The sequence below is a fragment of the Pseudonaja textilis genome, chromosome 8 (assembly GCF_049901715.1).
Source record: "Pseudonaja textilis isolate UNSWEBS1 chromosome 8, rPseTex1.2, whole genome shotgun sequence".
NCBI classification, from domain to species: Eukaryota; Metazoa; Chordata; class Lepidosauria; order Squamata; family Elapidae; genus Pseudonaja; species Pseudonaja textilis.
The window spans coordinates 20,636,919-20,654,448 of record NC_141997.1 but is presented as its reverse complement, the minus strand read 5'-3'; the positions used below and the strand labels follow the sequence as shown (position 1 = coordinate 20,654,448).

General features: G+C 36.9%; 1 protein-coding gene across 2 annotated transcripts in view; it reads left to right on the top strand.

Moving 5' to 3' along the window:
* Window positions 1-2,471: 2,471 nt before the first annotated feature.
* The window catches only part of TBC1D8 (TBC1 domain family member 8), a 45,029-nt gene continuing 29,970 nt past the window's right edge, over window positions 2,472-17,530 (top strand). The window contains exons 1-2 of one of the 2 annotated variants that reach the window (XM_026707554.2): window positions 2,472-2,868; window positions 14,829-14,939. In XM_026707554.2, coding sequence (XP_026563339.1) covers window positions 2,742-2,868; window positions 14,829-14,939 — 238 coding nt within the window. In that variant the 5' untranslated portion in view covers window positions 2,472-2,741. Of the gene's footprint in view, window positions 2,869-14,828; window positions 14,985-17,530 lie in introns of both variants that reach the window. The other variant, XM_087938488.1, reaches the window with a different exon arrangement.

Sequence of the window (17,530 nt, the reverse complement as noted above, 5' to 3'; positions counted from 1 at the left end):
TGTTTTTGCCTCCCTGGGCTCCAGAGGCTTTCTTCGAGCCTTCAGGAGGAAAACAGCCACCCTGGACTCGGGAGGCTCTCTGGAAGCTGGAAACAGACCCATTTCCAGCCTTCCTGAACTTCCGGGAGGCCCATTTTTCACCCTCCCTGAGCCTCCGTATACATGCCCCACACTTATCTGCATCCAAAACAGGCCGCAAGGGGACTCCTGGGAGGGGCGGGGTGGATGGTGCCAGACAGGATTGGGATTTGGGGGTTCTCCGAACTGCACACTTAGCTAGGGGTTCTCCCGAACCCGTGAACCCCCGACATCTCACCCCTGTCTGTACCCCACCCAAGATCCCTTTATAAAGGATATGGGCAGTTTCTAAATATGATAATAAACGAACAAATGATTATTTACTGTTTATTGTTTGAAGCACTGCAGCTCAAACTCCAGCTAAGAGAAGTGCAATTAAAATTACCAATGGTCAGAACAACCTATGAAAAAGGTAACAGTATGTAAGTATTCAGGGGGAAAAAGGGACTGAGATGAATGTTACTTCAAAAATCCCAGTCTTACTTAATGACTTATTCCACTGCTACCACCCCCAGCAATTGTAGGCTACTGACATTTACAGATAAACATTTTTAAATTTTAAAAGCGGGAAGTTAATATGATATAAAGCTGAAGTGCAGCTTCCAGAATTAATTTTCAAAAATCACTCTAGTGTTAATCCTACATAGACACACAAATTACCAATGGCTGCAATTCAATACTTCATTTGGAGAATGTATTTCCCTTTCTAGAAAAAAAGACAAACACAAATACGAGTAAGGAGAATCTCACGGAGGAAGCAGTGGAGAGGGTGACAGGTAGAAATCTGTAACCAATCATCTTTCAGTGGCAAATGTGCTGTGAAATGCAAGCTCTCTCAGCAGACATTTTGAGTTCTCATTCTATATTCTCAAAATTCTGGAAAAAAAATTCCCTCCAAATCTGGAAAAAGCTTTACTGCTTTACGAAAATTGGTGGGACAATTGCAATTCCTTATCCTTTTGAAGCATCCCTTTGTCTTACAGTCTAAAGCACTGCACAAACCATGTCAATATCTTTTTTAGGGGCAGGGTAGTAAAAAATAATGTGTGCATATGTAATTAGGTATATGTTGATTTAAAATACAAACAGTGTTTGGAGTATTTTTATTTAAATAGAATGTTATATTTAAACAAAGTAGGAAATTCTTAACTTCTTAATAGCAGCTCCAATCTAGGTTACATAGAAAGGCTTCAGAATGGAATAGTTATTCCAATACATACACTATCAGTGTTTCTCAACCTTAGCGACTTGTAGCATGCTGGTTGAAGAAACCTGGAAGTTGAAATCCACACATCTTCAAGTTGCCAAGATTGAGAAACACTGAACACCTCACTTCCTTTTTTTTTTTGGCTTTTCAAACCACTTCATTCTTTTCTATTTCTGGAAAGTCATCCTGCTGATGGACAATCAGACATAGCCCTAAGCTCTTTTGAGTGGGCAGAAGCATGCAGAGCTTGGCTTCTGAACTTCCCAAACCTTTTACCAGCAATGACTGTAAATTGGATCTCTGTTTTCTTCTATGTAACTAAATTAAATATGTCTGTCTGTATCTGTATGTCCCTGGTCTTACTTTCTGTTGCATGTAATACATGTGTACATGCATTGACAGGTACAAGCTGAGCTGTGTTCTGCTTTGGAGCACAGAACTTAGAATGGAGTGGTCATCAACTTCCAAGACATGGCCCCAACTGCCAGAGTTTTTAATCACTTTGTTTTTGCAAGATTCTCCCACCATATACAACTTAGTCCCATTGCGATCTTTTGATAGTGTTTCCCTGTTAATAATTTTAAGCCCTTTACACATTATTTCCAACATTTATACTTATTGTCTATCATCTCGGTTCAACTATTGATCTACTGCAGATTCAACCCCTCGATACGTTGGGGTTTGGTTGGTCATTTGGGACTTCTGAGCCTGGCCCTCATTATTTGTCCTCACAGTATACCTTAGTGACACATTCTCTCGTTTTCCCCTCCTCTAGTATACACAACAAATAGATACTTCATCTGAATCACTAGTGCGAATATGCAAAAACTGCATTTAACCTGTGATGAAATTAAGTTGCTGATTATAATTAGTTTGGTTTTAGCCATTCACAGCTCCTATTTCCAGTGGTTCATTTCGAAACCAAGAAGTATGACAACCATTTGATAAAACACCTTCCTGGCTTTGGAAAACGCTCCCGATCGTTAAGAGATGAATCTCAGAGCGGGAAAGGTCGCTCTTTACTGGGTGCGACCAAATCTTGTTTTCAAGAGCTTTGTCCTCTGGGACAGCAAGCAAGATTGCGTGGAAGCTCTGCCAGGCCTATTCTCCGTCGGTTAGACGAGCCACCCAGGCGGGCTGTGGATTTCCTCTTTCCGTTTTTCCCCCTCCCGCGGAAGCCAGACTTCTCTCTCCGGCGGAGAGGGAGCCGGACCGCCTCGGCTGTAGCCCGATCGCTCCAGAACAGCGCCTCGTTCGCTCTCTCAGGCAGCCTTCCGAGCAAGGAGCGTCCAGCCCCTCGAGAGGCAAAGACCCGGAGCAGCGGCTCCTCCCCCGGACCCGGGGCGGAGGGAGGCAGCGAGAGGGACTGGCTCGCTCGCTCTCTTGCGGTCGCGGCTGAAGCGGTGGCGGGCGATGTGACCCTGGGTAGCGGGGCGAGCTACAGCTCGGCGGGAAGATGTGGCTGAAGCCCGAGGAGGTGCTTCTGAAAAACGCCCTCAAGCTCTGGGTGACCCAGAAAAATAGCGGCTACTTCGTACTGCAGCGCCGGCGGGGACACGGCGACGGTAGCGGTCGGTTCACCGGTACGGAGTTCTCGGGGGTCATTTGGCCGATCCCCCCGGACTGGGGAGAGAAGGGGCAAAACTGGGCCTTGGGCGGAGAGGCGGAACAGGAGCGAGTCCTTCTTAGGCGGTCGTACACAAACTAGCAGGGAAAGGCGTAGGAGTTGCCTGTGAGCCCCTCAGGTGCTGCTGTTAGGCTGTTATTAAGCAAGAAGAGCGGGTGGTCGGTCCTTTGGCCTAAAAAGACGAGCCCATTCCTTCGTCCCCTTCCAGAGGGAGGCCCACCGGGCTTCCTTGCTGTCCCACGAAGGGGACTCTAGTCTACGCCACAACGAAGTCTCCTGGACTTCGAGGTGCCGCAAGAGAGCCTCTGCCTCCCCATTTGTACATCCCGGCGCCCTCTTGAGGGGCAGCGAGGCGGAGGCAGGAACTTCCGCGGGGATGAGGGGAAAAAGGCCGCCGCTCCTGTGCCCGAAGTGGGAAAGGAGAGCAGGAGGAAAAAGAAGCCCCTGCGTAGGCAGACTCCGCCAGGAAGCCCCGCGAAAGAATGTCGAAGTGGAATACTTTTCCTAGGCTTGGTCTGCAAATAGTGGCTTTCCTTTTCCTCCGAAGGAGGTGGGTGGGTGGCGATGGTATCGATACCCAATTCTGCCTTTCTATACTGTCTCGCAGTGTAAACTTCCTAAATCCATTTGTTAAGAACCAGAATATATTCAGTAAAAGAAAACTTTGTGCTTGCTGAAAATCTGATTCTTGCAAGACACTAAAACTTGTAAAATCTTAGGATGTGTTGTTTTGGTACCTCACAGCTGTTGAGAAAAAAAAGGGAAAGCAGATAAATTTATTTGAAAATCACAGTTCACAAGAGAAAACTTGAAACTGAACTTGAAACAATTTGGAAGGAAGTAATAGATGTATTTAAGATGGGTTGTAGCATGAAACAAAGTGGGTAAACATTTTCAAGAATTACCATATGTAAGCATCCCCACCACCTATTCACTAAAGCAATAGACACACTATTTTTAATGCTTAATTTAAGTAAATCCTACATTTATTTCTATAACTTCTAATATAGGTTTTGAGGGTATAATTATTGATATAGAAGTTTATTTTAAACAAATATATACAAGCACTTTTCCTTAATTGTTTTTGCTTGGAGATCACAAAAATATTCTTTAACAAAGCAGTTCAAATATATCTGAAAATATTCATCCTAAACAATAATAATAACATTATTTAACTTCTGCAATAATCATGGTTCAGAATAATCATGGAGAAACTATCTACTGTATACTAATTATAGAAATAAACTCTCATCATTTTTAATATTGTTGGCAATTCTTTTACTACAGAGGTGGCATGATAACTTTCCACATAACTGTTGGTCACTAAGAATCCACAATGACTTGGCTCACAGCCAGCCAATTAGTTGTGAAATTAGTTATTCACTAACTTACCTGCATTTTCTTTTGTCTATGAACCAGTTTCATCATAGATTATAGTTAAATTCAGTTATTAAACTAAGCTCTTATTTTAATGATGTTTAATACATATGATAAGTCAAAGCCAGACAAATCTCATTATGGCTTAAGTATGATGTTTGAACACAGTATACCTCTATGAATTAACTGCTGAAAACACCAGAAATTCCTAAGCTAAGAAGTGTCAATTTTGTCCTGATTATTAAAAATACAATTCTGCACCTTGAATTTCTCAAATATATGTACAGTATACTTCAGTAGTCAAATTACCGCTACTTTTACCTTGTAATTAAAATACAGTGCCAGATATAGAAGTGATAGTGAATTTCAAAACTCTGGAGTTTTCAAGTTTCATTCATCCTTTCAAGGCACTTGTAATGCCCATTTGGTTCAGTCTATTCAGCCTTCTTATTTATTCTGATACTATCTTTACTAATAAAAATCCTTGTTATTTGTCCTGGTGGAAAAAAGGAGTATTTTAAGAATATATTTATAAATACCACAGGCTGTTATTAAGCAATAAGAAAATGTTGAAATTGAGATGGAAGTGATAAATTTTTGATTTATTTTCAGCCTTCACTGTTTCTGATGTTCTATATCACTACTTTATTTATATTATCAGGTTTCTCAATTTTTTCTACAGATTATTTATATCATATATAATTAATTTATAGAATTCACTGGCTGATATTGTGTCTTTAACCTACGTGTCTTAGAATGATGTATGAAGGCATAAGTTATTGTTTAAATTGTGCAAATTAGGTGGCTTGTTTCACAAACAGTGGTTAAAATATTCTGATTTAGTGCTATATGTGGATTCAACCATTTATCCAAGAAATATTAACAAGTGAAGTCTTTACAAAAAATAATTTGCAGTGGTAATTTAATACCTATTAAATATTCAGATGAAACATGATGCTAAATATTAAACACATGACAAAAAAGTAACTGAATCTACTGAAATTTATTTCCTAACTAGATCAATGTTTTACCACTCTAATCAAATTCTGATACCTCTAGTTTGAAAAGATATAATTTGAAGGGTGTTATGTAATGTGCCTATCATCTTAACAATACTCATGTCCTGTATTAAGTTCATATATTAATCTCTCTGTAAAGTTTTATTTTTAACTATTAACATCATACACAGTCATTAAGAAATTTGATAATTTTCCAGTTGCTATTATGTGATAATTTGGGGTGTTTGAACATATAGTTGAATAGATTTATAGAGATGAAAGTGTCTTTGAGGTTGTCACAAGGGATTGAGATTATGACATTCTTTATAGTTAATTATGATTACTATAAGAAGGAATGTCCTGCTTTTATGAAACTGGTGTGGGAAGATTACAGACTTTAAAGTTTATGGAAATAATGCAGTTAAAGTTAACAACCTCTCAAATTGTATCCATAAATTCTATGATTTTCTCTTAAAATTCTCCTTTTCCTTAAAATGTTGATCCATTTCCTGAGTTTTTGTAGTTCATAAGTTATGTATAATATCTTTCAGCAGCATAATACCTGCTTTACCCAAAAGAAGAATCCTGCTTTTTTAATTGTGAGAAAGTTTGGCATTGAGATCTCATGAAAAATACAGTGTTTTAGCAATCACATGATAGCAGTGAAGGTTCCAAATTCTGCTGTGCTTTACTGAAAGTGTAAGTGCTTCACAGACATTTTGCTTTTTCATTATCAGTCCTTACTACCATAAACAGCAGGCTATTATGATAATCTAAAATTTATGGAGCACCAGGTTGCTCATTTTTTCTTTATTATTACTATGCCAAAATACATATAATTAAAGGAAGCTCACAGTTTTCCTTTTTTATTCACGCTTCCTTTTCTCATGTTTTCCTTTCTCTGCCTTCCATATTTTAAGTACATTTCATAAACCTGTCATATTCAGTCTCTTTAAAAATATATTTATAAGGTGCTGTAATCAATATTTTGACTGGCTTCGTTGAAGGTTATACTGCATTTTGACACTGGATTTGTTGGCGTTTTATAAATATATATATATAATGGAGTACACCATAAGGAGTACATCTATTGCTATTAATGTAACTCATAAAATTCAACCAAGTTTGATAAAATTGTGGTACCTGCTTCAGAAATCTCATTATTTTATCTGTGATTTTTTTCTAATGTGGCAATTGAAAATACTTTATTAATCCACATCAGATATTATTATCTAAGATTTCCCTGTGTTGCACAATTATAGTTTTGGTTGCTATAATTAAATAATCATTTTAAGCTGCTGCTTTTCTCTTAAATTAGTAAAGTAATCCTAACTGGAGATGATCTGATTATTTCAAACTTTAATAATTCGATTTACATTTTCCAGCAAAATATCATAAGTTTAATATCTCCTAGACTCTAAAAACAGAACAATATTGCAGCACAGATCTCTAGAATCTGTTGCTTATCAACTTTCCAGAAAATGTTACAAGTCTTTGCTATATTCTTAAGCTTTAAGTAAACAAATCCATCATTATTTCAACCAATCATTCAGGGAAGTAGTTATTATTATTATTATTATTATTATTATTATTATTATTATTATTATTATTATTATTATATAAGCACACCCTTAGCAATGAAAATAGTGTCAACTCAATTCAGATCATCCTGCAAGGCCAGACTTCTCATCCTAATTATTATTATAATTGAATTGTATATGTTTAGATTTCTCAGGTACAATATCAACTTAAGAGTCATTTGGTTTTCTATAACAATTCCTTTCCCTCCGTTCAGAGTGATAATATACAAATGAAAACAAGGCACAGGACAATTACCGGAAAAGCATGCATGCATATACATACATAAACTATACAGGTAGTTCTCGATTTACAACCATTTGTTTAGTGACTGTTCAAAGTTACAAGACAGAGCACTAGAACAAGTTACTTATAACCTGCTTTTACACTTACAATTGTTGCAGCATCCCTGTGGTCACATGAATCAAGTTCGGGCACGTGGCAATTGTTGATTACACTGTCCTGGAGTCATGTAATCACCATTTGCAACTTTTCTAGAGAGCTTCTGAGAAGGAAAATCAATTGAAGAAGCCAGATTTGTTTAATGATCACATGATTCACTAAACAACAAAAGTTGTAAAATAAGTCACAGCTCACTTAACAATCGTCTTGTTTAACAGTGGAAATTTTGGGCTCAAATGTGGTCATAAGTCAAGGACTACCTATATATAACCCAGAAATAAAGCATGAATATACTTGCCGTTCTTTATCTGGCCACACTTATCTTTTCAATATTTCACCACTGTATTCAGATAAATGTTTTAGCAGTATAGGCAATCCCCTTATGCAAGCAGCCAAATAACCCAAGAAGCCTTTAATTAAGTGTAATCCAAATTGGGAAACCATGGTTTCGGAACAAGCAAGATAATAAGCCAATCTGAAGCTATGTTGAAGTGTATTCACTTACTCAAAAGTCACTAACAGTTAACATTTTAGGAAAAAAATGGGAAACTGATTAATTTAAAAAGTTTGTTACTAAAGGAGTCATAAAGAAAGGTTTTATATAAACATGCAAATATAGCTATCATCTTTATAAATCAGTGCAAATGATGAAGCAAATATCACAGGCTTCTTTTAAACCCTCACATCAATAGTATAATCTGTTCAGCTTCTCTAATAAATAATCTCTTCCACCATTTTCAAAAGGCAGGACATTTATCAGGCTGTAAGGAGTTAGGGTGGAGTAAGACAGCTGGCAATGCTAAGAGTTTGATTGCTGTTCCCTAACCTCTTGACTCAAAGCACCTAAAATAAGCATATGGAAATATATTCAATGCTAGAGAAAGTTTGTATATGAAAAAAAATAAATTCAATATTAGAGGGATTTTTTTGTGCTACAGATAGGTGAATGAATCAGAAAGCAGTACAAATTAGATTCCCTTTTTAAAAATCAGAAATAACATTTGTATTGAGTTTTCAGATATTCAGATTGTTTTGTATGTGTTAACATACTCACAAGGGTGGAGACCTCCCAGGTTTTCTAATCTTAATGCTTTGGATTTTAAAAGATTATTTTGAAAAAAAATCTTTATTAATTTAGTTTTCCTCCAGATTCATGACTGTTATCTGTTAAAGAGATGTCCTGTCTTACAAAATGATCTATTTCAGGAAGATTCATAGGAAATACTAGATTGTACAAATACAAAGTGAGTTCTAGTCTCGCCTTAGGCATAAAAGCCAGCTAGATGATTTTGATCCTTTAATTGTCTCTCAACCCAATCCACCTCACAGGGTTATTGCTGTGAAGGAAATTGGAAGAGGAAGGTGTATTAGGTATATTCACTGCCTTGAGATATTTATAAAAATATTGAAAGCAGCATATAAATAAATAGCATTTATCATTTTAGTATTGATGAAAGGTCATTCATACTTCAAAAATTCCTTTTTTCTTTTCTGAGTACAGCTCTCCATTCCAAATGTCCCAGAGAGTTAGGACAAAGTTTAGAAACCGTATTTGACTAAAACGATGAGAAACCTCTTGTACAAGCATTATTGTATAGCAGCTACACTGGAAAGACATAGCTACAGTCCTCCGTGTGGTATTTAGGGGCATTTAGCAATACTTCCTGATTTGCACATCTTACAAAAATTCCCTTTCCGTTGCCCAAACTGGCAGTTGACAGTTGCTTCAGCCTAGGCAACAAGACTGGAGTCATCTACTTCACTTCACCTAGTGGGAATTTGAGATTGATTATACCATCTGGCATGTGATTCATTTTCCACCGTCTCCTCTTTTCCTAGTATCTGTTGGTCTTGGTAGAATACTAATTTAAATAATAATTTTTTATGAAATCTTCTCCATGAGTCTTAACATTTTATATTTTGCATGTAAATAAAATCAAGTCACCTTCAAGTTGAGATTGACTCTTCTTGATTTGTGGAGTCTTTGGTGCTCTCTGAACTTGGTCGTTTGTTTTACCAGACTAGGTAACATCTTTAGTGATGTTATTATACACAATAGCTTGCTGTGTTGGTAGGGGTATTGTTTTCTTCTTGGTAGGTTCTTGATTAGGCTGATATTTACTGCTTGATCTGATATTAATTTTGGGTTACTCCTTGCTCATCTAGGTGTTGATTACTGATAAGGAGCTTGTTCTGGTCTTTTTGTTTCCTTTTTAGATATTCTAATTGTCTATTTCAAATGATGTGTAAATTTGTTTACTTCTGTGTACCTGTTGATGGCTGATTTGTCTGAGTACCAGGCTTCCATGAATTTCCTAGCATTTTGGAGGATTTACCTTGATCTCGGATGCTCACAGCTTCTCAGTTGAAACTATGGCTAAGTCTGTTTATGCTTTGTGAAATTAAGAGTTTTCATCATGTCTTCTGATTGCTAGTTGGTGTTCATGGATGCGCTCTACTAGTCTTCTGCCTGCTGTCCTACAACTGCTCAAAGTTCCAACCTATCTGAAAAAGAGAGTTATAACCCAGTTCTGATGGTGGGGAGAATACAGTCACATGACTGCACTTCAGATGCTCAGCGATATGGCTGCATTTACTGATATTTGCAATATCCCAGTCAGATGACTGCATTTTATTATGGTTTTGCTAAACATGGAAGTTACCTCCATTTCTAAGCAAAACCCTGCCATAACAAACAGTGGGATCATTTAACAATGGTGACCATGACATTTATTTTACTACTGTTGTGTTTGCTTAATGACCATTGCAAAAATCAAATCATGTTTTATGACCCCTATGACATATGACTCTAATGGCCAGGTTCAATTACAGTCATATTGTATGTCAAGGACTGCCTGTAGTGGCTGTTATAGTCTTTCCATTTTGTGTTTCTAGATAGCTCCTTTTTCTTCTTCTTCTTGAGCTACTGGTCTTTAAGATGGTAAAGATGTTTTGGAGGGCTTTAGTTGGTTTCTGTGCTACTATGATATTCTATGGTTATACCAGTCTATTAGTTGTCTCTGAGATTTTTTTGATGTATGGCAGTATTATCCTTTTAATAGCTTGTGTTAGTTGTGCTGCAGTGACTAGACTGATCAGACACATTTTGATAAAATTGCATGGGTATCCATTTTGTTATATAGGTGGTCTGTTTCTTTTTTTCTGGTATTCTGAATGAATTGTAGTCATTAATGCTCATCTGAATAATGTTATTACACAGCTTCTCTTGCGGGAGTTTCAGTTGTTACTTTTGTAATGAAACATTTGGTTAATGTGGATTGTTTTTTGATAGATTTGTGTTTCTAATTTGCTACCATTTCCTCTGCTGATGCGGATATCCAGGAAAAGAATGTGTTGTTTTCTTCTTCCCTTTTATTCCTTTGAAGATGTTGATTGTTTCATGTGTATTCTGTTGTTCTTATTTTTTAATAAAGACAAAGTTATCTCCACAACAGATCCATATTTTTGGCAGTATACGTGGGAGAAATATAGTTTCTGGATGCTGTATTATAGTTTCTGGATGCTGTATTCTCTGCTATGACTCCTGAAAATGGTGATCCCATGGGTGTTCCTCTGATCTGTTGGTATATTTGTATATCAAAATGAAACTAGATAGTGAGGCAGAAGTTGATCAGATCCATGATTCTGGATATTTTGATCTTAGTGTATTTGATTAGGTCAGATGTGTTGTGTAGTACTGCTGATTGGGATTCTTTTAGTAGTTTTATGTCTACGGATATAAATAGTATGACATCGAATGAAACCATATTTTCCTATTCTTCTATTGTTGTATCTTTGATTTTCTGGAGGCACTGTAGTGGGGAGATGATAATATATTTGTCCCCCTCTGTGAGATGTCCAAGCTGTTTTGTAATAGCTATGTTGTAGGTGGGGCTTCCTGATAATGATGCAATTAGATGAAGAGATATTGTCAGGTTTGTGTATTTTTAGATATCCATAGAAGCATGGGAGAATGGGCCCATTGCTTTTCATCTACCACTGTTTTTCTTTTGTGATTTGATATTTCTTGGGTAAGTTGTTAATGGGTTCTCTTCATCAGTTTCTGTATTAGGTTGGTATTTACTAGGATAAAGGTTTTTGTTATAAGATTTTTGACAAATTTTTGTTTCAACTCTTGTTGCCATTGTGGATTTCACATCCAATTACAAAAGATACCCATATTGTTTGGCTTATGAACCCAGCTGGGACTAGCCAAGTGCTGTCAACAACTGAGATATTTTATATATAGTTTACATTACTTTTTTTTAAAAAAAAATCACTGTATCCAAATCAATTGTAGAACAGACATATTAAAAGTAGATAAAATAAGTAAATTTAAAGATGGGTTGTGCAGAACTCATTTACAGTGCAGAACTCATTTTTTGTTTTACTACTGATTTATTATATATGAAACTAACTCTATACCCATGCTTTGCTACAAAACTCTGTGATCTGGCTTAGTTTTGGGGGAGGGAAATAAGGGGAAAAATTGTGCCTCTGCCTACTAGCATCCAGCGGTATTCTTCTGGCTAGCATCCTGTCAGTTTGTGAGAGAGTTGAGGGATGTTTAGAAACTGAAATATGGAAACTGAATTTGCTAGTATATGCTGGGTGAGCAAGAAGGAGACAGCAAGAGCCTGGGCATGGTTTAGCTCAACTGTTCTGTACTAAAACTGGTTGCTGCTCTGAAACTGAAACTGAAACTCCTCTCCTCTGCTTGTGTTTTGCATTTGGAACAGATTTCTTTTCAGGGGGGAGGGCGAGTAGAATTCCTTAGCTTCAGAGCTTGCTAATAATAATATGTGAAATACTAATGCTGTGATGGTCATTTCAAAAATTCCTTTCTTAGTGAGCACCTAGAAGCAAAGAGGAACATACATGCCAAATTTCAAGTGTGTAGGCTTTACGGTTCTGGAGATTTTGTGATGATGCATGAGTGGTATTTCGGTTTTATATACTATATATAGATATAATTGTGATGGAAAGGTCAAAGCAAAACAAGGAACTGGATTGTGAGACTTTCATTTGTGAAAGAGGAATTGAACATAATATGAAACAAGAAGTATACATATGTGATATTCTCATGCAGATTGAGGTACTGAGTCTACTATCCTACTTAAATAAATTGACAACTCTTGTTTGGCACTAAGATTTCCTGTAATGGAGTGCTGTATTATTTTCTTGAAGTAAATAATACTTTCAACAAAATTGCTTCATCTCATTTATGCCATCTGTTTTCTAAAGTTATTTCTAAAGTTATGAAGTCTATTTTAGATATTTGGCCCATTCCACACCCCCATCCTTATTAGAGATAAGACCTTAGTGTCAAACCAAGCTCAGAGGTAACACAGCAAAGTCCAACCAAGTTCAGTCCTTAATTGCTTACCCCTAGTGGACAGAATCCTGCCAAACTAAAGCTGTAACTTTTTAACCTACTAGGTATTATCAACTCAACACACTCTCTTAATCTGGGCCTGTCTCTGGAAAGCTCTGTGTTTCAAAAACTCTTTCCCACTTTTTATCCATTATACTTACAGTGCTTACAAGCAATATAATTAATAAATAATACATCCGTCCTGCAACTTGGGGGTTCTCCAGGACTTGTGACTCCTATTCGAAGAGCAGGTGGCAGTTGTGGCTGGGAGAGCCTTTGCTCAACTTCAGCTTGTGCACCAGTTGTGGCTTTCCTGGATCACGAGTCCCTGGGCTCAGTCATTCAGGCCCTAGTCATCTCATGGCTGGGCTACTGTAATGTGCATGGGGCCACCCTTGAAAAACATTTAGAAGGCCAAGCTGGTGCAGAGTGCAATGGCACGAGCAGTTCTTAGGGCCCCAAGAATACCCCATGTAACACTACTGCTTTACAAGCCACATTTGCTGCCAGTCAGCTTCCAGTTGCAATTCAAGGTGTTGGTAATCACCTTTAAAGCCCTTCATGGCATGGGTCCAGGCTACTTGAGAGACCATCTCAACCCATTGGGATTGGCCTGTTGCACCTGTACTGGCAGGCTTGCATTCAAGACCCTGTTACTGCTGCAGGGCAGGGTGAGCTCCTATTACACACTCTAGCTTCTGCCGACCCAGCAGTTTGAAAGTGAGTGACCGCAAATAGATAAATGGGTACCACTTCATTAGGTAACTTAACAGGGATGTAAAAGAGCCCCCAACTGAGCATCCCCCAGGCAGTGTTGATGTTACTGCCCAATCCTTTCAACCAGGAAGCACTTCCGCGTTCCGAACATGACTATACCACCTATGCCAGCAGAGGAGTCATGCTCTGGGTCCCGTCAGACCAATTATTCTGGTGGGTGGGGTCCAGGAGAAGAGTCTTTCTGCTTGTATCTGCCCTGTGGAACATCTTTGCCCTCTGTATGAGGTTGGCCGCCATCCTCCTGACCTTCTGGAAGAGCCTAAAGACCTGGCTCTGCCAGTTATCTTGGGGCTCCAATGACCACCAGTGGAGGTGGTTGATTGATTAACAATGAATCCCACCTCTCCCCCATCTTGCTTTCTCTCATCCCAACTTTTAATTCGGCAGTGGTATTCTGGATTTTATATTAACTTATTTATGTTTTTAGTTTATTTGAGGTAACATGGGTAACTTATAAATTTTACAAATAAATAAATCTTTTAAATATTTGTCTGTTTTAGTGTTTGTATTTTTTTAATTTAAGTATGTGTGAACTCCAGAGGAGGCTGATTTTTTTTCTAGTCTAGTTTTTGTTCCATATGTCTTTGGTTACATTTTCAATTTGTACCTTTAAGCCTAGTTCTCATTAAAATGTACAGCTTGTCTAGTGGTGATCTTTAAAGAATTAATCACCAGACTAAAGCAATAGTTGATGGAAATAGAAGTGCTATGTTGAATGAAAGTACTGTTACTTAGTTATATTCCTTGTAAACATTGAAGGATTTGGTATATCTTAGCCCCAGAAAAAAAATCTATTTTGTTCACGTGCTGCAGTGAAATTTAATACATGTGCATAGGGAAATATAGTTTTGGTCTTGCCATTAATTTACTAAACCAGTGGATTATCATTATCAAGATTTATCATTATTGGGCTGTATCTTTAACAACAATTCTCAAGATTTACATTCTGTCATGTGCATGAAAGTCTATTAAATTGGTTTATTGCTAAAATGCCCATGCACAAGAAACTTCTCAACTAATGATTAATACCTGCATGGAGTTAGAAAAGCGTCAATGGAATTCAAGGGCAGGGGGCTTGGATTTAGTATGTTTGTGACTACTTAAGAATTTCAGGCTGATCCTTGTTTTAACTCTACCCACATATTCTGCCACTCTTACAAAATTTGACTTCAAAACTGTGATTTCGAATCCCATGAATTCCAGAGCTGTATTTTGATAAACTTTCCATTTAGAAGTAATATTTCTTGCTAAATTAAATCACATAAACACAATTAATACAAGTTCCTCCAATTCCATTTCTTGCTCATTCCTACTGGTTATTAGTTTTTAACCATTTGGCTTGATTGACATAAATTGCAAGTGAAGCCTATTTTTCAACCACCCTTTTCCTCCTGTTGTATATTTGTCTAGGTCGTCTAGTAGGAGCTCTGGATGCTGTCCTTGATTCAAATGCACGGGTTGCTCCATTTCGGATTTTGCTACAAGTACCAGGATCACCTACTTATTCTGTCATTGCATGTGGTGAGTTATTGAACGGACCAGAGCTTTACTGGGCCATTGCCATTGGTGAGTCATATATTACACGAGAACTGAACTCTGAGCATGCTGTGGTTTGCATGTCAAAGAAAGTTGAAGGTAATATTACTGAAATAAGTAACACTAGTGTTTGGGTAAGCCATACTTAACAATTTTCATACTTTGTAATATTTCCATGTTTGGATAATATTGATTTGACGACCCAGTATTAAATGACCTAATTATGCCATTGTGGAAACTAAAAGACATGAGCATGGCTTTTCATACTAGAACTCAACATGCATTATTTGTCTTTTTTCTAATAATTTAAAAAATCTGTATGCTCCCCCTGATCTACAAAGGAGGGGCTTGCAACTTCTAAACATTGAACAAATACATACATTTGTATGCTGTACATTGGTGTGAATAAAATATTAACAGTTTTGTCTGTTATTGAGAATACACAAAATTGAAATGTGATTGGATGCATTTGCACAGAACTGCTTAGGGATTATCATCTGGATCCTGTTTCAATTTTCAGAACAGCAGTTTTCAGTTTCACTTCTGAATATACTCTGTGTGTGTGTGTGTGTGTGTGTGTGTGTGTGTGTGTGGTGGCGGCTGTGTATAAAATTCCTCAATCCTTTAAAGATCTGAGTAGGAGGATACCCTGCTGCTGGAAGTGTGAGGAAGGAAATTTTTTGTTGATTTTTTTCTGTTCACAAGCAGCTAATAAGGCAAGATAATAAGGATCTTAACATTCTTTCTTGCTGCTTGGTGGAGGAATTGTGGACACTTAAAAAGTTGTACATTAAGTTCTTTCGTTTGTAACATTAAAATGAGAAAAATGTAGATGCAAACTCAATTATTGATTCCCATCCCCCCAAAAAAATTTGATTAGCAGAGTGCAGCTTTGTTTACATGGTTACATTTTTCTTTTTTGCAGTTAATAATGTTTTCTCTGGTATTGAGAAAGCTGTGATATTTTTATTACCAGTTTATTAGTGTGATTCAATTTCTTTTTTAGAGTGAGTAATTAGAAAGCTTGATAATCTTATACGAACTTTTCCCTTATTTAATTCTGCCTTGTATTCATCCTCCTCCTTAGTCGGTCTCCTTTCTTTTCCAAACTTTAATACTGATTGGTTCTGAAATTGATAAACCTATCTTAATTAGAGAAGAATGACATATGTAAAATAAATCATTTTGTCTAGCTGGTAGGATGATAATTGATATTTGTAGACCAGTTTTTGTTGTGAGCTGCCAGAGTATGGCACAAGATGGTACAAAATGGACTGCTGTATAAACGTTTTAAATAAATAAAATATTAATCACAGCATACAACTGAAGCATTTTATGGCTATATAAAGAAAGATTAATAACATACTCTCTAGAAAAAAAATAAATTATTTAGATAAGCTTTCCAAGCCATGCTGTCAAAAGCATGAAAATAATTCTCTAGGCTTGATAACAGAAGTCAGGAAAACAACAGGTGGACTCTGTTTTGCTCACAGCAATTGCTTTTGCTTACAGTTTATTTGACCTTGCAGAAAATGAAGGGTAAAAATGTTAAGATTATCTTGCACTGTTCTTGTAACATACTTGTTCAGAAAGTACTCATTTTAAAAAGTGGGCAACACAATATTCTCTCTATTAATAGTGATCAACTGTCAGTAAATCTCTTCCATGCAATGCATTTGTGTCAATTTTCTTACTGTTTGTCATATTGTCTGGTGGGCACGCTAATGAAGGCTACAGTGTTTTTATTCAATTAGAATTTGGTTTGTAGTTAAGACTACCGCATATGATAAGCTGCATATTCTGACCTTGTAAGATTTCTGTCACATTAATATCAGAGAAAAAGAGATACGGCTAATTTGGCTGTTCGTTGTTCATTAATGCAAGTGGTTCTCAACTTACAATCATAATTGGAACTGGAAGTCCCATCAGCTAGCAGTGTAAATCAGTAAGTGACTTACCGTCAATACACACCCAATTTTATAACTTTTTTTGCCATAGTCATTAAATGAATCACCAGGTCATTAAGCGAATCTGGCTTTCCCCATTGACTTTGCTTGTTGGAAATCCCTTAGGAAGGTTGCAAATGGCAATCCCAGGATTCTGCAGTCATCATAAATGCATGCAACTTCCCAAGAACCCCACTTCCCGATTTTGGGGGGGATGCTACAATAGTGATAAGTGCAAGGACTAGTCATAGCTAACTTTTTTCAGTGTCACTGTAACTTTGTACAGTCCTTAAATGAATGGTTGTAAATCAGTGACTCCCTGTAATCATGCAGTAAAATGTACCTGTGTAAGTACTATAAATAAAATTTCCAGAATATTGACGCATAAAGTAAGAATTGAATGAAGGTTTACAAATGAATATTTATAGGAATATATAAGCCAGGTATTTTTTGGTTCAAGAACCCGTTGTTTAAATGTGTAAACAGGTTTGAAACCAAATTTATGCCTTGCTAATCCATTTACAAGTTTATTTACAAGATTACATGTCTTAAGCATATAATCTGTTTTAAGCATATAATCTGTTTTAAGCATATAATCTGTTTTAAGCATGTACAATTTTATTAAAACTA